The 21,469-nt window shown below is 30.3% G+C and overlaps 1 protein-coding gene across 1 annotated transcript in view; it reads right to left on the reverse strand.

The window, feature by feature from the left end:
• LOC107438981 (mitochondrial tRNA methylthiotransferase CDK5RAP1) overlaps positions 1-21,145 on the reverse strand; it is a 31,900-nt gene extending 10,755 nt beyond the window's left edge. Inside the window, exons 1-9 of the mRNA XM_043045138.3 lie at positions 20,669-21,145; positions 19,025-19,128; positions 13,777-13,915; positions 12,250-12,378; positions 5,726-5,807; positions 4,870-4,990; positions 3,045-3,266; positions 1,390-1,543; positions 37-167 (exon numbers count right to left, since the gene is read on the reverse strand). Coding sequence (XP_042901072.2) covers positions 37-167; positions 1,390-1,543; positions 3,045-3,266; positions 4,870-4,990; positions 5,726-5,807; positions 12,250-12,378; positions 13,777-13,915; positions 19,025-19,128; positions 20,669-20,906 — 1,320 coding nt within the window. The 5' untranslated portion in view covers positions 20,907-21,145. The remainder of the gene's footprint in view (positions 1-36; positions 168-1,389; positions 1,544-3,044; positions 3,267-4,869; positions 4,991-5,725; positions 5,808-12,249; positions 12,379-13,776; positions 13,916-19,024; positions 19,129-20,668) is intronic.
• Between the last annotated feature and the right edge of the window lie 324 nt (positions 21,146-21,469).

Below are 21,469 nucleotides of genomic sequence, written 5' to 3' on the forward strand. Positions count from 1 at the left end.
TTCTTGATTTAGGATGAATTTTACATTTTTACCTACCTCCCGCATACTGTAAGCAAATATATAGGCAAATTCATATTTCACTTGCTTCATCAGTGATATTGTATCTTTATGAGCATCTTCAGATTCGTCGCAAAATCCACAGATAAAATCGGATGTTAAAGCAACATCTAAACATCAGAGAGAAAAAAAATTATACTAAAAATAGTGTAAGACTAACAAATAAGTATAACAATGATAAATTGAGGATGAATTTAGTTTTAGCTTGGATTATATTTCAATTACATTCTTACAACAATCAATTTTTCAATCAACCAATAATAGTCCATTTAATTCATACTATACTGTTCTTGTATATTTATTTCATACTAAAAATTTTAATTAAAAGTTAACTAACTTGACAATTTTAAATATAGTATTTAATAAAGACATAAATTGATGGGAAAATCCTTGCCTAAACTTATTTTAGATTTTCTGTTAAATTAAAAAAGAAATAAAATAAAAATTGGCGTTTTCTATTAAAAAAAAATAACATACTTCAATAAAAAATATATAAAACAGGAAAGAAAGAAAGATATTCTGTGTATTTGATACAAAAATGTTCATAAATCATGGAAATTCAAATTAGTATAACTAAAGTATAAATGGAACTAAAAAATTCTTTAAAATTTTCTAAATTATATTAAAATTTAATTTTACAAAACTATTGGATTTTGTTTTAGATTGAAATTGGCTCACTGTATAAATTTAATTATGTGACTAAAACAAAAAACTAATATTTAAAATGCATTAACAGAATGACAACTTTTATTTTGAAGATTTAACTTTCAAAGTGACTCAAAACATTTTTTAAATCCAAAATGTTTTTCATATTTTGCACTAAGTAAGAAAGTCACTCATAAAAGGTTTTTTCTTTTTTTAACCGTTTGAGTACTGAAGAGTTTTCTTATCTCTATGATAATAGTGCGGAATGAAATGCGTAGTAATTTCATCGTACATTGATATAAATTCAACTGCTCTCAATACATGCGAAAATTACACTAACCAACAGCAGCGTCTCCGCATTTTCGGTACAAAACAAGAGAAGCGCTATCATGCTTCTCCGCATTCTTGGCACATAACAAGCGAAGTGCGATAGTGCTTCGCCACACTCAAACGGTTAATAATGTTATTTTTAAAAAAAATTAGTTTCATTTTATTTTATTTAAAAGAAATTTTAAATACATTAAATATAATTTTCATTTTGAAACCTATTTTTATCAAAACATTCAACATAGAGCAACAATATTAAACGTTTTACAACATCAAAAGCATGCTTTGAAAGAATTCAGAACAAATATTGTTAAATTTTATTATTTGTTATAATAATGAATGCATAAGAAATAATATTACCTGGAATAATATTTTTAAAATGATCAACCAATTCCAAATAGGCTTCTCTCGTATAACCTCTTTTCATATTTTCTAATACAGAATTATTACCACTTTGAGCTGGCAAATGGATTAATTTACAGATATTTGGTTTTTCATTTATTAGATGAAGCACCTAAAATTGAGAAATACTATTTCAGCAAAAAATTTTAACATAAAGTAGCATTTATTTCAGAAAAATAAACTTTTACTAATTTATTTGAATCAATAAATTTGAAAACAGGATTAACAGGATATTCAATATAAATAACCATTTCAAAATTCATCATTTCATTTTAACAGCTGAACATGGTTAATCATTTCAATCTTATTTACATATGAAAGGTTTCAGAATTCATACTTTTATTAAAAAGCATATTATGCTAAGCTTATTTGAAAAAACCAGTTTCCTCAAATCCATTTTGAAGTACAACAATAAATAAAGTGAACAAATTACTTACAATTATACAATATTTTCAAAAAGGAAAATCATATTCTTTAACACAAAAAGAAATAAGAATCTCAACACTTTATATATTTTATCTGACAAAATGTATTGATTTTATGGATGAAAAAAAAAATGAAAGGAATATTATCATTTTCCAGTATGAAAACATTCAGACAAGTTGTGTAGCTGTAAGAATATTTATTTTTGTCTAAGAATGCAACTGTTTCTGAATACACCCAGTTTGTTTCAAAAATCTTAAGAGTATTTTTTTTGGTTGCATGTTTAAAAAGCATGTTTGAAATAAAAACAAAATTAGATATTAAAATATTTAAGTTCGCTGCATGAATGAAATTTTTTTTTTTAAACAAAAGTGATAAGAACCTTGACTTTGTGAGAAAATACAACGAATTCATATTTTTTTCTTCACAAAATTAATATTAGTAGTAAAAAAGTGCTATACAATTGTATTTCAGTGAGTTTTTTAAAACCACAATGAAAAAATAAAATGATTAGTTCATAGTTAGTGGTTTTAATAAAAACATTAAATAGCATCTTAAATTAACATCTGTACCATGTGAGGAAATCAATTTCCAGAATTGCTCTAACTACTGCTAACTACTGAAAGTATTATGTGAATTTTTCTTACCAATACTCTTAATGTTTTTGACACTCTTAAACCTAGTTCCTTTAGCAAATTGTTAGTTTCAGAAACAAAGTATGCAAGATTATAGCCTGAAGAGTATGGTGAATAATTTATCTCCCCAATCCAAAAAGAAAGGGAACCCTCTCAGCATTGCACCCTCTTATAGAAAATGAATTATGAAATGAGTATTCCCTCTTCTGAAGAAGTGCCTTCCAAATAGTGAAAATACCTGATGCTTTTACACTAGATTACATGATTCTAAGCACTCTCTCTCTTTCTTTGATTGGTTAAGGATGTTGAAGTGACTAACAAGACCCCAACTATAGATTTAAAAAGCCTTCAAACAAGAACTTTTAAAAGCTGTTCCTGAAATTTTTACTTCAAAGTTTTGAAGTAAATTCGAAAACATGACGGTTACTTCAAAATCAAAACATGTTGAATGGGTATGGAATTATCATAATATATTTAGATCAATCTTATACTATTAATAGCTGAAACCTTGTATGAAATCACGAAAAAATTTATGACAGTTAAAAGTTATGTTACCTCATCGGGAAAGTCTTTAGGATGAGGGGAAGTAAATCTTATCCTCATTTCAGGATTAACATCAGACACTTTATCAAGTAGATCTGCAAACCTTAAACCTCCTTTTCTTTTTTTATATTCAGTTTTAAAACCAGAACTGAGAACGGTTTTAGTGTTCACTGATACTGACAAGTCTCTGTAGCTATTTACATTTTGCCCTAACAGTGTGACCTCCTTAACACCCTAAAAATTAAGGAAAAGTTAGCAAAATATGGTGAGTAGGTTGATGTATGAGCACAAAAACCAAATTACAAATATTTTTACAAATTCAACATAATGAACAAATAGATGTATGCGAAAACAAATTAGCACACAGCAATTATTGAAACAAATTAGTAAAGAAACAGTTTCTAAATTCATGTAGAACCATATTTTGCTTGACAACACTTTACTTAAAATAACCACAGAGTTATAAAAGAGAAATAATCTAGAAAATTCAAGAAGTATTACTAAAATAGAATCAAAATGCATAAAAAATCTCGATTCAAACATAAAATTACAATAAGAATCAGTATCATGACGGAGAACAAATTTAAAATTCAAGATAAATGAATGAAAAACTGTTTAAAATCACGTCAAGTAAAAGTTTATGGGGCAGAACTTCACGTAACAAAATTTAATGAAAAATATTTTATAGCATATTTTTATGTATATAATTGAATTTAATTACATATATATAATTAATATTAAATTTAACATTGTTGAAGATACTCCAATTTCTAAAGATAATTTCCTTAAACGTAAATGTCGATAGTAAAAAACACTAAAATTAGCTGCATGTTAGTCATAACATGTAAATTAGTTGCATAAGAATATAAAAATAGTTCGGAATTGAAAAAAAAAAGTTTTCTTTACACCATTGCTTTAACCCACACAACAAAATTAAACATTTATTTAGCATATTAATATACACACACACTATCAAAAACAAATGTGTTTAATGTTTCATCAATAGTAATATAACTTTCATCTAAGAAAGTTAAGTAAAGACTTTTCATCAAAATTAACGAAATGATACTAATGATAAAGAAAGTACATGATATTAAAACAAGTGTTAAAAAATTTTCCAAGTAGCAACACCCTTATGAGATTTAAAACTATCTCACAGCAAGGCAGCCCTGTAATATTTGTCTGCAGTATATTTATATTATACATACAATGCATGTTTCATATGTTTAAAACTATAAGATAGAGACGGTGGAAGTAAGTATCAAGAATATAGATAAAGATACTGTCAATACAGTTTATTTTTAGTATTCACTCAAGTATTTAATTGTATTTAATAAGGAATTCATTGTAATATGTAATATAAAAGATAATTATAATACAAGAGAAAAAATAAAAGAGATATTATCATCTACTTTTGGATATATTGTGAATTCTTAGTGTGATAGATGAGCTGGCTATTGATTTGCTTTACAAAACACAGAATAAAGCAAAAAGCATTACAGATGCAGCAAAAAGCATTTCTTCTTTGATATTTTTTTAAGCGATAGTATCTCCCTAGAGCAGCAACAGCTGAAAACCTAACTTTGCAAAGATATGAAGTTTCAAAATGAATAAAAATTCTTAAAGCTTTTTCTCTTAAGACAGGATATTTATATCTTACATTACAGTCAAAATTGCATTATATTTTTTCTTTTTTTAGTAGCAAGAGATTATTATTATTGAGGGATATTGAACTTGAAGTGAAGGCACTTCATGGTAATCCTTTTCATTATTACAGGGAGCCACAGCACACATTTTGGGACTTCTTGCATTAGATGATAATTATTTAAAATCTCACCTGATCAGAGAGATGTTTCACCTCATCTACAATTGAACTAATAGGTCTACTCCGTTCTCTTCCACGAGTAAAGGGAACAATGCAATATGAACACAAATTATCACAACCTCTCATAATAGACCTAAATAGAACATTGTTAATAATTAATAACAACTATGTAATGATTCTTCAATCATATATTATAATTCAGATACTATAAGCAAGAAATTTGACTAATATGTGATAATGAATAATTATACAGTTATACTATAAAAGAATATTAACACTGCCAGGTAACTAATATAAATGAACTTCGACTATTTTTAAACTTTTTCATACTGCACTAAATGTGCAAAATCCTGTTATTTTGGTCTTTTTGTTGTACTGGTCACAAGCAAAACATTAACATTCTGGAAAAACTAGATTTAGATTAATATCAACAGGATACTACGTTTATTTTATGTAAAAATTTTAAAAAAAGATAATAAATTGGTATTGCAAACAACAAATATGAATTTATATTCTTTAATAAAGAATACAACTATAAGTGCAGCTTTTTAAATTCCCCTCCTAGAGTTTTAGCATAGTTCAAAATATTTAAATAATGACTTAAAATCTTTAAATAACAAGTTAAAAGTACCTGGTATAGTATCCATTGCAAATGCAAAATAGTAACTCTTTTATCTTTTTTAATGCTAAGTAAGGCTGATTTAATGTATTACAAAAAGAGAAAAATATTTGATAAAATTACAGTTTTGTTTATAATTCAGTATGTAACTTGTAAATTTAAAAACATTGAGGAAAAAACCATAATGAAAACTAAGCAGTTACAAATGAAAATAAAATATCATTAAATTTAGAATAAAGCATAACATACACAAATGCAGACTTAGAATTTGGGTTTATCCTCACAGGCATGATATCAGCATATGTTTCATCAACTGAGAGCATTATATTAACTATAAAGAAAAATGGTTATAGTCATTGGCGAATTAATTAGCCTTAGAAAAGTAATTAAATTGGTTTCCTGCTCATAAAATAGTAATTGTTTAAGATTTTAAGTCATTAGCGTATGTATATTTGACCGAAGCGCCACCTTTAATTTTCTTTAGATTTATTTGTTTTAATATTTCACTTTAGGTTGCGTGGCAACCTGAGATAGTTTTTGTTGTTGTTCTTTTCTGTTGTAATTTAGAATTATAATTTTTAGAATCCGTTTTTGATGCTAAATTATTTGTTATTAAAAGATTAAAGTTTTATAATTGTTGTCATTCATCTGTAGAACTTGTAGTTCATTTGATTGATTTTATTTAAAAGGCGTCCGCATTATTTATTTTAGCTTATTATCGACATTTTGTGGCGTCCGCGACAGGACGGTTGATACGCTATTTCTGATTTGAAAAATGTTTTTAGCATCAAAAGGATTTAAAAAGGAAGATCTTATTATTGTTGCCCAAGAAATTGGCGAAGTATTACCTCAAAAGGCTACTGTAGCGGATCTGAAAACGATCATTTTGAAAAGTAAAGAATATTTAGCTGATCCAGATTTTGTAACAAGTGTATTGGTAGCTACTGTCAATGATCGACGACAAAAGGAGGAATATGAAGAAAAAGAGAGACAAAGAGAATATGAACAAACAGAGAAACGAAGAGAATATGAAGAGAAACAAAGAGAATATGAAGAGAGAGAAAGTATAAGAAAACATGAACTGGAGTTGGCGAGAATTCAAGCTACATCGCAAAGAACCGGTGAGTCTCCGCCAAATATTATTAGTGCCAGTGCCAGAAAGCAGTTTAATTTGCCAAAATTAGAACTTAGGCAATTTAGTGGAGATTTAAAAGATTGGCTACCATTTTGGGGACAATTTGAACAAATTAATAATGATACAGATATTGCCCCTGAAAACAAATTTCAATACCTGATTCAGGCTACAACTGTTGGATCTAGAGCTAGAGAAGTTGTAGAAAGCTTTCCTCCAACAGCTGCAAACTATACCAAAGCAGTAGATAGCCTCAAAGCCCGATTTGGCAAGGATGACCTTTTGGTCGAAGTTTATGTTAGGGAATTGTTGAAGCTCATAGTTTCCGTTCAAAAGCATGAAAAGATATCTATGACGTCCCTTTATGACAAACTAGAGTCATATCTTAGAGCTTTAGAAACGTTAGGTGTTACGACCGAGAAATGCGCTTCAATACTATTCCCTATGGTAGAATCTTGTTTCCAAGAAGAGTTTCTAAAAGCCTGGAACCGAAGTTCTTCGCGCGTTGCTTCAGTTGACGCCAAAGAGCGATTAACAAACATCATGGCTTTTCTGAAGGCAGAAACGGAAGGTGAAGAAAGAATTAATTTGGCCATGTCAGGTTTTGGCTTGGGATCTGATGAAAAACGCCTACATTTTAAAAAGAAAGCAAGAGATTTGCCAACAAAAAGATTTCCAACAGCAGCAAATCTATTGACTACAGATGTAAAAGATTTGAAGAAAGTGTGTGTGTTTTGTTCAGGGAAACATAAAAGTTCAGATTGCTTTTCCGCTCGAAATATGACTTTAGCTGAAAGAGAGAACATAGTAAGAGAAAGTCAATGTTGTTTTGCCTGTTTAATGCAAGGACATCCAGTTCGTAAGTGCAAAGCTTTTATAAAATGTGTCATATGCGGTAAAAGACATGTGGTACTAATGTGTGAATCTTTAGCTGCAAAAAATCGTGAACCCGATAAATCTGGGCAGAAAAGTGAAAGTTCTGAAATAAACATGTCCAACATCACGTACGGTCCGAAAGTGTTCCTTCAAACTATGAAACTAAAGCTGATATCTGATGGAAAAGAAATTGTGGTGAGAGCAGTTTTAGATTCTGGATCACAAAGAACATATATTTTAAAAAATTTGGCTGAAAAGATGGAATATGTTCCCTTGAGAAAAGAAACTCTCATACACTCTTTGTTTGGTGGTCATAAATCAGATAAATTTGAACACACGTGTTATAGAATTAGATTAAGGAATCCAGAGAATAACTTGACTTGTAACATGGAAGCTTTAGATCAAGCATCTATTTGTGATACTATAACACCTGTTAGCTTTGGACCCTGGTTAAAAGAGCTTGAAGAAATGAATATAAAGTTGTCAGACGTCGGAAATGAGTCACAACCAGTTCAAATTCTGCTTGGAGCTGACGTAATAGGAAAACTTATGACAGGAAAACGAAGAGTTTTGGCAAGTGGATTAGTAGCAATAGAGACACTATTGGGATGGACTTTAACAGGGAAAGCACCTGAAAATGATTTACCGTCAAGCAACGCAATGTTAGTTACTTCACTTTTAGTAAAAGAAATGGATATTTCTGAGCTGTGGAGATTAGATTCTTTAGGAATAAAAGATCCTTCAGAACAAAAATCTAGAGAGGAACTGCAAGAAGCCTCAATGGAACATTTCTTAAATACAGTGAAAGTTGAAGGAGACGGCCGTTTTATAGTTAGTCTGCCATGGCTTGATGGGCATTTGCCTTTGCCAGATAATTATGATTTGGCGTTAAAGAGATTGCAAATGACAACACGCAAGTTGAAAACCGAAAAATTGTATGATGCCTATGGAGAAGTGTTCAAGGACTGGGAGAAAGAGGAAATAATTGAAGAGGTTCCAAAAGAAGACATGGGGATACCTTGTCATTACTTACCTCATCGACCTGTGATAAAGGAGAGCAGCACAACTAAAATCAGGCCCGTGTTCAATGCTTCTTCTAAGAGAAAAGGAGTTCCTAGTTTAAATGATTGTGTAGAAAAAGGGTTAAATTTGATAGAAGTAATTCCCTCAATGATAAATAAATTTCGGAGATATCAATTTGGCGTAACAGCTGATATACGTAAGGCTTTTTTGCAAATAAGTCTTTATGAAAATGATAGAAATTTCTTGCGATTCTTATGGTATGGAGAAGATGGACAGCTGAAACATTTTCGTCATCGAAGAGTTGTGTTTGGCGTTTCTTGTAGTCCGTTTTTGCTAGGAGCCACTATTCAATACCATTTGAATAATAAACTAGAAGAAGCAGTGAGAGGGAATGAAAAATACCCTAAAGAGATTATACAGGAACTAATATGCAGTTTTTATGTAGATAATTGCCTCACAAGCGTGAAAACTGAATTAGAGCTGAAACAATTCATAGAAGTTGCTACTAATATTATGGCTGAAAGACAATTTGATTTACGAGGGTGGGAGTCTACTAACCCATCAGAACCCAATTCTAGTGAGACCAATATTCTGGGAATGAAGTGGAATAGACAAAGTGATACTCTGTTAATTAATATTCCTGATATGAAAGACACAAAACATGAAAAAATCACCAAAAGAAGCATTCTAGCTGCCTCACACAGAGTTTTTGATCCTATGGGGATAACTAGCCCGGTATCGCTACGACCAAAATTATGGTTACAAAATTTGTGGAAAGCTAAAATTGGTTGGGACGATGAAGTTGACACAAAAACACGAGAAGATTTTACAAAGTGGCTAAGTCAGCTTGAATATCTGAAGAACATAGAAATCCCAAGGTGGTTACATTGTGACAAAGGTTACGAAAGCATTTCATTACATTTCTTTTGTGATGCCAGTAAATTTGCGTATTCCACAGTAGTTTTCCTGAGAATAGAAGATGAAAGCAATGTTCAAGTTCACCTGATACAGAGTAAAGCAAGAATCGCACCTAGCGGGAAAAAGGAAACAACGATTGCTCGACTTGAACTTCTTGGTGCCACAATTGCAGCTCGTCTATCTATTGAAATAGTAAAACAGTTTCAGACGGACAAAGTTCATTTCTGGACAGACTCAACAACTGTATTAGCTTGGCTTAAAAGAGAAGACACATGGGGTGTATTTGTGGAAAATCGAGTTCAAGAAATCAGGAAATTGACTCCAGTAAAAGCATGGAGGCATTTGCCCGGATCTATGAATCCCGCAGACTTACCAAGTAGAGGTTGCTCTGCTCAACAACTTGGAAATTCGAAGTGGTGGGAGGGTCCCAGCTGGCTATATCTTTCCCACACACAATGGCCTGCAGCAGCTGACGAAATATCCGTTAATGAAGAAGAGGTAAATTTGGAAAAAAGAAAACAAGTAGTTATTTCCATGGTAAATATTGAAGTATCGGAAATATGGTGTAATTACTTTTCAACATATAGCAGAAATGTAAGAGTAGTAGTTTGGATTCTACGTTTTGTCCACAACGTTTCCCATCAGGATAAGTTGAAGGGAAATTTAGTCTGTGAGGAGTTAACAAAGGCCGAAAGTGTGATTTTTAAGTCAATGCAAACAACGCATTTCCAAGATGATAAATTTCTCGCCAAAATACAAGCTTTTCGAGATAAAAGTGATATTCTGAGAGTAAAGACCAAACTTGTACATAGTGATGAGAATGAGAATTTCAGATGTCCAATCCTTTTACCTGCTAACAGTGTTGTGTTAGAATTAATCCGTGAAGAGCATATAAAAGCGATGCATGCAGGTCGTTCCATCTTACTCTCAAGACTCAGAGAGAGATACTGGATTCTTAAAGCTAAAAAGTTAGTAAATAAAGTTATTTCCAAGTGTGTGACTTGTAAGCGTCATCAAGCTAAACCAGTAGAAGTTCCGTTTGCGCCCCTTCCAAGAGAAAGAGTTACTCAGACAAAAGTTTTCCAAGTGTCTGGTGTGGACTATGCCGGTCCTCTGTTTCTAAAATCGAATGAAAAAGCTTGGATCGTTTTGTTTACCTGTGCTGTGTACCGAGCAGTTCACTTTGAATTAGTACGGTCACTCACTACAGATGCTTTCATTCAAGCATTCAGACGATTTATCGCAAGAAGAGGTAGAATATCGGTCATTTACTCGGATAATGGAAAGAACTTTGTAGGAGCAAACAATTATTTAAAGAATTTAGATTGGGACAAGATTGCTGTGTACTCAACCGCTCAGAAAATAATTTGGAAATTTATTCCACCCACAGCAGCATGGTGGGGTGGATGGTGGGAGCGGATAGTTGGAATGCTTAAGACTCTTCTGCGTCGTGTGTTAGGTAAATCTGTTGTGGATTATGAAGAACTAACTACAATTTTATGTGACTGTGAATCGGTTATAAATAGCAGACCATTGACCTACATTCACGATAATCCATCTGAATTAGTGCCTTTAACTCCGGCAACATGTATATACGGGGAAGGTAGCAACAGCAACGAAACTCCCGATCTAGACCTTGTGAATCGAACCTCTATGTTGAAACGTGTGAAATTTTTGCAAAAATTACGTGAAGATCTCAAACAAAGATTTAGAAATGAATATCTTGCTCAGCTAGTGCACAAGGGAATAAGAAGGAATGATGTTATAAACATCGGTGATATTGTTTTAATAGGACAAGATAATGCTCGACGCATAGATTGGCCTCTTGGAATTGTCTTGGAGCTTTATCCTGGAAAGGACAATATTCCTAGAGTAGCCAGATTAAGAACCTCTCTAGGAGAAAGGATCCGACCTTTCCAAAGACTTTATCCTTTAGAGTTATCAGCAAAGAACGATATGGATGTTCTGGAAAAGTCTTCAAAGAAACTTAACTTGGAAGTTGATAATATTCCCAAGTCCGTTGATGTGCCTGATAATTTGGAAGTGAATTCTCCTATAAAAGGCAGATTGGGAAGAATCATAAAAATTCCACAACGTTTAGATTTATGAACTTTTTGTTATTTATATAATGACTGAATATTTTTTTAATTCGTTTCATATAAAGGTGACCAATATACATGAGTTAATTTGTATTTTAAAGAAATGCTAACTGTTTGTTCCAAAGTGCTATTTATAATATCACTTTGCAAGGTGGGAGTATGTTTAAGATTTTAAGTCATTAGCGTATGTATATTTGACCGAAGCGCCACCTTTAATTTTCTTTAGATTTATTTGTTTTAATATTTCACTTTAGGTTGCGTGGCAACCTGAGATAGTTTTTGTTGTTGTTCTTTTCTGTTGTAATTTAGAATTATAATTTTTAGAATCCGTTTTTGATGCTAAATTATTTGTTATTAAAAGATTAAAGTTTTATAATTGTTGTCATTCATCTGTAGAACTTGTAGTTCATTTGATTGATTTTATTTAAAAGGCGTCCGCATTATTTATTTTAGCTTATTATCGACAGTAATATTACTTTATAAGCAAAAATCTAAATAATTACTTTCAAAAAACTTTGAATGTATTCCACAACAGAATTTTAAAATATTAACCAAATGATTTTTAAAATAGATAAAAAAGTAAATGCACAAGCAACAATGACAGATAGGTAAAAAATTGCAAACATAAAAAAGATATGAGTATATAGCAATTCAATTTAAACTCCAATTATGCAGAAATAATAGCCACAACTTAAAAGTAAAATTTATAATTTAAAAAATATTACCAGCTTTTTGACCTTCGTCAGCTTGAGATAATAAATTTGGTAAATCCTTATAGCTATCAGGGCCAGCTATTATATCTACAATTTTTTCTTTCTCTAATAATTGGCGTTTTAATCTTTCAGCCATACAACCTAGAATTAATAATTAAATGGATGTAAATTAATTTTGTTTAATACTTTCAGTACAATATGCAATCTGAGAGGAAAATCATAACACATATAAAATTAACAAATAACCTTGTTTCTTTCAAGAAATCATGTTTAATATTTCAATCTATTTATCCAAAATCCAAATAATATATAATTAATTGTTACAAGTTTATAACTCTGAGTTTTTAGTGTATAGACTTTTTCCTTCTAGAGAGGAAGGCACCAAATTATGAAATACAAATTAAAAGGTTATTTAAATAGTTAGGTGAGCAGAAGTACCAAATAAAGCAAGAAACGAAATAACTTCATTCGTGAGACACTTTTGAAATTATTGATAAAACTGCTGAATTCAATCAGTGAACATTCTTTTGGAATCAATCAAGGCCTAGATACATATTATACTTTTTCGATATGTGGAGCACAAAATTAGAGGAACAAGCTTTGTATTTATCCAAATTTTTATGAACAAAGATGTCTACAACAACATACCACTTGATGCTGTAGGTAATTAAACTTCTTAAGAATAGACTCAGGCATGATTCATCATTTTTGAGTTTTTTTCCCTTTGCAATAACATTTAAACCAGTAGTCGTAAGTGAATTTATCCTTTCAACATCCATTTCAAACATCTGGACCAACATTGCTTATGTATGAGGTCATTTTACAAAGTTTTTTTTTTAGCAAAATATAATCTTTTTTCATTTCTCTATTTTACTACAGTTTCTGCAAAATTTTTACACAATTCCTCAAAGCAGACTAATATGCAACAGTTTCTTGAGTTCTTTTTGCTATATGACATCTCTCCTAGTGCATGCACTTGACAGCATTTTTAAATCATGTTGCCTTTGAAAAATTGAGTCATCCACTAACGTAAATTTTTAGATGCATTTTGCTTTTACATGAAAACTAGAGCATAAGGATAAAGAAACAGGATTGCAAATAAATTCATAAAAAAAAGAACATAAAAAGAAATAATTCTACTTCTTAACAAGAAATTTGACAAGTTAAAACTTAAACATCCAAACAAACCATCAATTCTTCCAATACTCAATTATTATGGTACTAATATCAAAGTCTCAACTAAAATGGAGCTCAACACCAACTCATAATGCTATTGAGATCAGAATATCTAATTTTCTACAAAACTTGATAAACAAAAATGTTTTGCTAGTGAATTTATTAAAAACAAAAAATTTTAAACATTTAATAATTTTTTAAATAGCAAAATTATAGATCTACTTCAATAAATTTGGAAGAAAAAAAAAACACTTTTCAGAAAAAGAAGTTTTTTTTTAAATGGACCCACCCGAAAAACGAGCGTAGGTTTTTCCAGACTGGCGAACCCTGGTTAAATATAACTTAATTATATAAGTATATTACCTAAAACACCAATTTTCATTGGATGCTGAGAATTCTTGTCATGATTGCGCTTTAGCTGCCTAAAGTATTTTAATCTATTCCATATTTTTTGTTCAGCTCCTTCCCGAATGGAACAAGTCATGACTAATATGGTATTCGTCTGAAAAATTAATAAATCAACGATTATATTTAACACACAGTTAACAAAACAAGCATAGTGATATAAAAGTAGGTATTCTGTAATAAAATCTTACATAATTAAAGTATATTACTTTTTTATTAATTTACATGCACTCAGATAGAACAAAAATACATCAATTAGAGGGAAGGATGAATTAGTTAATCGATGAGAATTTGTCGAAGCCATTTTTTTTTTAAAGAAGAAAATGAAGAGGAAAAAAAACATGATTTTAATTTGCTCCAAAATTAGTGTATTTTTAAATTTTTATTGAAAAAAAACTATAGTCAAGAAATTTTCTTATTTTCTAACAAAAAGCAGTAGAGAAATTTTTTATGACTAAGTGACATTTTCTAAAGCATGATAAAACCCTATCATTTCCAACAAATCTATTATAAAAATGTTTTGGAAAGATCTTAATACTGCTGAAGTATTTAAAATAATTTTAAAACCTTAAAATGTTTATTTATTACTTCAGAGAAATTTCTTGCTTATATAAGTCAAGAAAAAGTAGACCAAAGAAATGCTGAAGAAGAAAATTTTACTTAGGGCACCTCAAGTGATAATATGAGTTTGCGACAATTCTTTTTTTACCTTTTAAATTTAATAAACCAAGAAATTTTTGACAATTTTTCAGTTCTTACCTTTTAACATTTAAAGGGTGCAATGAATTTGAATGCATTAAAATCTGCATCGAATGGTAGGGGAGAGGGGGGTACATTTCAACATGGGGCACCTTTCAACAACTAGAATTTCTGCTTTCTAATATTGCTTAATGATTCGCCAATATGCCAGACAATAAGCTTTAACTAAGCATAACTATTGACATTTAGTTTTAAGCACTTTCTTTTTACCACTGTTGTGTTACTCTGTGGAACATGTTTTAACATTCCAAAAGTAAAAAGACAGTTTTGATTTTAAAACTGTTTATCTACCAGTAATCTTTTAATAAAGTAAGTGATAATTGTTCCTCTGCTAGTTTATTTAATTCTGTTTCTAACTGTATTATTTATTAGTAAAAAGTCGTTTTCTAAAGTGGTTGATAATACTTTAACCAAAATGTCTGCACCAGGGGCAGATTTCAACAGAGCTTAGGGGGCACATTTCAACAGTGTTGAAAGGTGCCCCAGGCTTATTATTTTTTTGTTAAGTAATCTTGCAGAAGTCCCATTAATTACGGTTGTTACATTTAAAATACTCAACTTTTTCTGTAAGGCATTATTCTAAATTTTTTGAAAAACATGTGAATGTGTTCAAAGCATGTTTGTAAAAAAAATTTCAATTATATGAAATTTTTTTAAAAGCTTAAAACCAAGATTCAGTTTGTTGCATTGTTGTTGAAAATAGAATTTATATACAAAGAATTCATTAAAAGCATCAATAAAATAATTATTTTAAAATTTTATAAACATATTCAAGAAAATTTAATTTAGAATGAAAATAATTTAATTTTAAGAAAATTGAAAAGCTTACGGTGTAACATTAAAATTCTCAATCCTGTTATTTTACCTTCTTACAATTTATAAAAATGTTGCGAACATATAAAAAAAAGCACACTAAACCAGAAGTTAGTGAAGAAAACATTGCAAAAGCAGTGGAAACTGTCAGAAATGATGCATGTTTAAGAGCAGAAGCAGGCTTATTTGGAATAGACTTTTCAGCTTTATTTTATAAATTAAAAAAAAGAAAGTCAAATAATTGTTTGGTTGGTGAAACCAAACAATGTACAGCTAACACAAAATGCTACAGTTCTAAATACATAAGCCAACAAGTTTTTGATGTCCAGCAAGAAACCCTGCTTTGTGAATACATAATTACATGTTCAATTCTCAATTATAGTCTAACTTACAGACAAGTTAGAAAACTTTCCTATGATAACGCAAAGTGTTTCAACTCCAAACTTCAAAGTAGCTGGGACAAAAATAAAACCTCTGGAATTGACTGGGTTAAAGGTTTTACGAAGTGTCACCCACAGCTTACTTTTAAGAAAACCGGAAAACACCAGCTTTGCAAGAGCTATAGCTTTTAATAAAGAAAATGTTCAAGAATTTTTCAACAATTATGAGAGAACTCTTAATTCTGGTCATTTTACAGTTGATCAAATATATAACTTGGATGAAACTGGAGTTTTAACAATTGTTCCAGCTCCAAATGTTGTTGCCAAGCTAGGAGCTCACCTGGTTCGGGAGGTAGTTTCTGGAGAGCGAGGGAGCATGATAATCAATGCTTTATTTTCCAGAAAAAGAGGATATTAGTGGTATAGAAAGAAATGACATTAAAATGAAACTGCCTCAATCAAGTTTAAGCTGCGTAACAGTTAAGCTGTATTTTTCATGACGTTCTCCGTAAACTTTGATCTTATTAAAGACAAAATAATGCAGAAAAAACCTAAATCAGTTCAATATGTTCATTCATTATTATTAATTTATGAATAAAGTTAATTTTCCAAAATGCATGATCTTGTTACGTTCTCTTCAATTGTTGAAATGTGCCCCGCCACCCGTTGAAATCTGCCCCCCAGGAGGGGTAGATTTCAACAAAATACATGGTTCACTAAATATGTAAAATTAGGTATTTTGTCTTTGGCTTAGACCTTTGGAAAAAATTTAGAGGTTACCTCAAATATCAATTTAATAAATAAAAATTAGAATTTAGATTTTGAAAGCAATAAAACTTCGAAAATAATTCTTAAGCAAAAACTGTTGAAAGGTGCCCCCCTCTCCCCTATGCTTAATATTAAATATAATCATAGCTTCGTCAGAATCAGTAAATAGAAATAACTTTTTCATTTCACTTTGAACATTTAAAATTAATTTGACTTCAATTTTACCTACGAATGCCACTTTAAATGAAAAATATGAAAGTTCCAAACATGAATTCTGTCTTTTTTAGCTATATTTTATTACTAGGGGCAGATTTATGCAGGGTCTTTATGGAAAGTTGCTCAAGGGCACCTGTTAGTCAATAGGCTTCATTATCGAATAAAAATATAGCATTTTCATTTAAACTTTAAAATAACTGTCTTTTACTTCATTTAACATGGTAAAATTTAGTATTAAACACAGGAACAGACAACCCACAGAAATTCTTATATTTCGTGGATACTTTTTTAAATTTACAGGGGAGATTATGTTTCTGTAAAATACCGAAATTCCAGTATTTTTAAAAAAAAGTATACTTTCAGCTTTCTCTCAAGAAAGTTCTGATTTTTTTTTATCAAAGATAACAAGAATTTCTTAATGTCCTAGACAAGCAAAAACATATCAAATCATAAACTGACAGAGAAATTCATGTAAATTTAAAAATTAATTAAGAAGATTTACATTCATGCCTGAATTAAAAATGTAATGTTGTGATTCTTATTCAGATGTTTCTAAAATCCACGATCCCAATTTATGCGATTTATTTAAAAAATTAACAAAACTAATTCTATGGATAAAAAGCAAAAATAGAAATAATAATAATATGAAGTTTTGTCTCCTACATCTAATTCAAAACATATTAGTAACGTTTAAATTCTATAAACAACAATAATTAAAAAAATAATGATTTTAAATTTTTTTTGTATCATTTTCCTGAAGCTATTAATTATATTTTATTGTTCAAAAACTGTCCAACTCTGTGTAGCAGAATTAAAATCTCAGTTAATATTTATGAAATGTATCTTTTATTTCTTAAAATAATATGGCCTAGAACAGGGGTGGCAAACCTTTATACACCAGCGTGCCATTTTTTCTAAAAAATTGTTTACTGAAATCACAGATGTGCTGTTAGATAATTTTGACTTCATGATTATTGGGAAAATAATAATACTAAATACTATCAACTCAAAACTCTTTATTTAGATTGAAAGGAAGTTATACGTGTAATTAAACTTAAAGTAACATCAGTGGGACTTCTGTTATTGCAAATTAAATGACAAATAACTTATAATAGGATGTAAGATATTTGTTTAAGCAGGACTTGATTTTTTTGCTAGTTATTTATTGTTGGCTTGTTTTTTATGGTTATTAATTGTTTTTTTAGCAATAATTGTTATTTTTTTATTAATAATTGTTTATTATTTTGTTTGTTTTTGTGAATTTCAATTTAATTGTTACATATGGTTCATAGTGTAATAACATTTGTGTAATAACGATTCATAGTGCAATAACAATTGTGGTCAGTGGCGTGCCCAAAATATTTTGTCGCGTGCCATTGGTTATCCATCCCTGGCCTAGAATGTTGATAATTTTAATTCATTTATATTTCAATAGGAAAGAACTAATGTTTCATGAAATTAGATTAATCCAAAATATATCAACTACTTATTTATGAAAATTATAATTAAAATTTTCAATTTTCCAAACAGAATTATCCTCAACCTAAACTTTTTGTTCTAAAATTTCAGGAGAAGCTCTAAAATTGTTGAAAACAACTGTTGATATAAATATGGATGGTGTTTTATACACTAGTTGTATTGCGCTGAAAGCTGTATACCGCTTATACTTCCGGGTTACTGCTCCCGGTGTTTCTCAAAGCCATTTGGCTCACAACGTGTCAATAATATATGCCAACTTTCAAATTTAAACCTGAATTATAATGTATAAATTAATCTTGCTCATCGAGCAATATGATAATACTAACATAAGATGATGCACATGCAGCTTGCAACACGAACAAACAGTAATAAACAAATGGAAAGAGGCCAAATCAAGACTGCCAAAAAACCGAGTTATTCAAAATCTAGCAACCATGTCACCTTTTTTAACAATATATATTTAAATAACTAAAACAAATTTTCACTTCAAACTCACCAGAATTACATAATAACATTAATATCTTATGAAATACGGCAGATTTGAGCTCAGAAATTGTCTAATTTATTTCCTTTATTGAAAACAAAATTATCCGTTTGAAAATATCGCCTCGCAGAATAACATGTAGTAAGCAGCTGCAAACTTTCTAACCGGAAATAGATCAGGCATACAGCTCGAGATTGTTATTGTTTACATTTCTACTTAAAACACCATCCATACTTTTGGATTATGTGCTTAGATAGTTTTATTTATTTTTGATCTTACTGTGCTAATAACAATGAAACATGCTTACATCATTAATGTTCTTTGAAATTTCATACCCTTCTTTTTCCAAAATAGCATAAATTACTTCAGTATCACTTACATTCATTTGACATCCATATGTTTCAATGTAAACTAGAAAAAATAATAATTGAATTCAGCAATAAAATGCAGTTCTGAAAATTTCCAATGCAATTAAATGAAAGAACACATACAAATTTATCAAAAGTTTTTAAATAGAATCTTCTTATAAGAACCACAATTATGCAGAAAGCAAAAAAATGCACAAGAAAATAAATATCAGGGGTCTGTCTAGGTTTTTCTGAGAGGTACCTATTTTGTGAAAATTAAAAAATCAACACAAAAATATGGTAAAAATATAAATTTATCGTTTCTTACGAGACTCAAAAATAAAATTTTAAGAAAAAGTATTTCGTGAAACCACCGTTTTCTCTAAAGTTGAATTTGTGAAGATACCGCTAAACAGTAGAAAATTTGGCTTTGACAGACCTCTGTATATGTACTATATATATATATATAAAAACTAATACCAAAATCATCATCCTAAGCACAAAAAGTTGGGGTAGGCCTTTTTCTTTTCTAGAACGTTTCTTGCCAAATCCAAGTTTAAATACAATATCATTGCAACTTAAAAATTTGAAAAGTGCACAAATACACGAGTTTTTAAACTGCTCACTGATAGTAATTGTAAGGGATTTTTATCGTAAATTATATTGTTTTAAACTTGTGGCGTAACTACCACTACAAAAGTTTAACATCATTCACTAGTATATAAGACATGCTAACTTGATTCAATCCTGAGGTACCTTTTGATAAATGAAGGTTGGCATGGTCGATAACTCCGCCCCCACATTGGTGACCTCCGAACGTGATTTAAACACGCAGTAGCGCCCACTTCGATCTGGTAACACCTACTTCAATGCATAGTCTACATTGAACAGTTGACTTGATACTTGTGAATGCAACAATCGACCTCCTCGCGCTGTTGTTACACAGTCTCGTCTCGTACATACATAACGTCATACACTCTCAACACCTGCATACACCCAACTGCTAATAGTAACACAGGAGCAACTACGTCTGTGAAGTTAATACACCTCTCACATTTCAGCACTCAAAAAAAAAAAAAAAAAAAAAACGGTGATGCTCTCCCAGTCTTTCACAAGTACAGCAACTAGTGGTATCTGTTCATCGAATTCTATCTCCGATAAAATTCTGGTGAGGGAGTATTGTGGCATAACTACCACTACGAAAGTTTAACATCATTCACTAGTATATAAGACATGCTAACTTGATTCAATCCTGAGGTACCTTTTGATAGTTGAAGGTTGGTTGATAACTCCTCCCCCACAAATTTTTTTAGCTTGGATTTTTTTAGAAAAAAAAAATGCTTCTTATTTAAAATTCATAAAACCTCTTATAATGTAAAAAATAGAAATATTAACTGGAAGTATCAAATAAATATTGAATCTAATTTTGTACAATAATGGTTTTGTTTTAATTTTTGTTTCAATTCTATAAATTTTCTTTATTTAAAATATGCTCTCGGACAATTTCTTGCAGGCTTTTGCCCAGACTGTGCAAAAGCTTGGCGTAGATACCGACATGAAAATATTTCCTACATAATCGTCAACTTTACTGATGAAATAATTACCTTTTTGTTTATTATTTGACGATGGATCTGGAGATATGTAAGGGGGATATTCACTATTCACTCTAGGTTGAAGGCTAGTGTTATCAATGAAAGAGGCAAGAGAAGGCCCTTTTGAAAGTTTTTCTTTAAAACCAAATATGTTAGGGTTTTTTGTTTCAGAGCAATAATTACATTTCTTCATCAGTTTTCGCTGCAATAATTGTAAAGAAAAATGCCAGCGTTTCGACGGTCGAAACATGATTAAATTATTTAACCAAATTTATACTACATGCAAACTAATATAACGATTTTATGTTAAAACAATTAGAAAAAAGATATAAACTTTCATCATTTCCGAGCATAACACTTGTTTACAAATAAAGGCATATTTGTAGATGAGAGCATATTTTGATGATGATAAATTTTTAGCTTCTAGCTCTTTTCTCAATATGAGAAAAAGTTACTTTACTTCGGCACAAAATTACCGTTGATGATGTTATGGGCGATTTGCAATGCATGTGAAAAATTCGCTCATGCGAATTTGGCATTGCGAACTCCCTCAAACGTACCTCAAACTTGATTGGATAAATTCATTTCCCCTTAAAAAGATCTCCAATCAAACTCTTGTTCGCATCTCAGAATACGCATGTGCGATTTTTTTCGTATGCTGAGTGAATCGCTCTTTGTGCCCAAAATGCGTTTTGTTTAAATTTTTTTTCACAATAAAAATAAATAATATACGGTGTAAAGACCACTTACATTATAGAAAAAGTAGTTCAATGAAGAGATAATGTTTTTTGTTTTCTGAAAAAGGAGCTTTAA

This window comes from Parasteatoda tepidariorum, chromosome 3, assembly GCF_982258835.1.
Source record: "Parasteatoda tepidariorum strain Cologne lab strain chromosome 3, Ptep-v5.0, whole genome shotgun sequence".
Taxonomy (NCBI): Eukaryota; Metazoa; Arthropoda; class Arachnida; order Araneae; family Theridiidae; genus Parasteatoda; species Parasteatoda tepidariorum.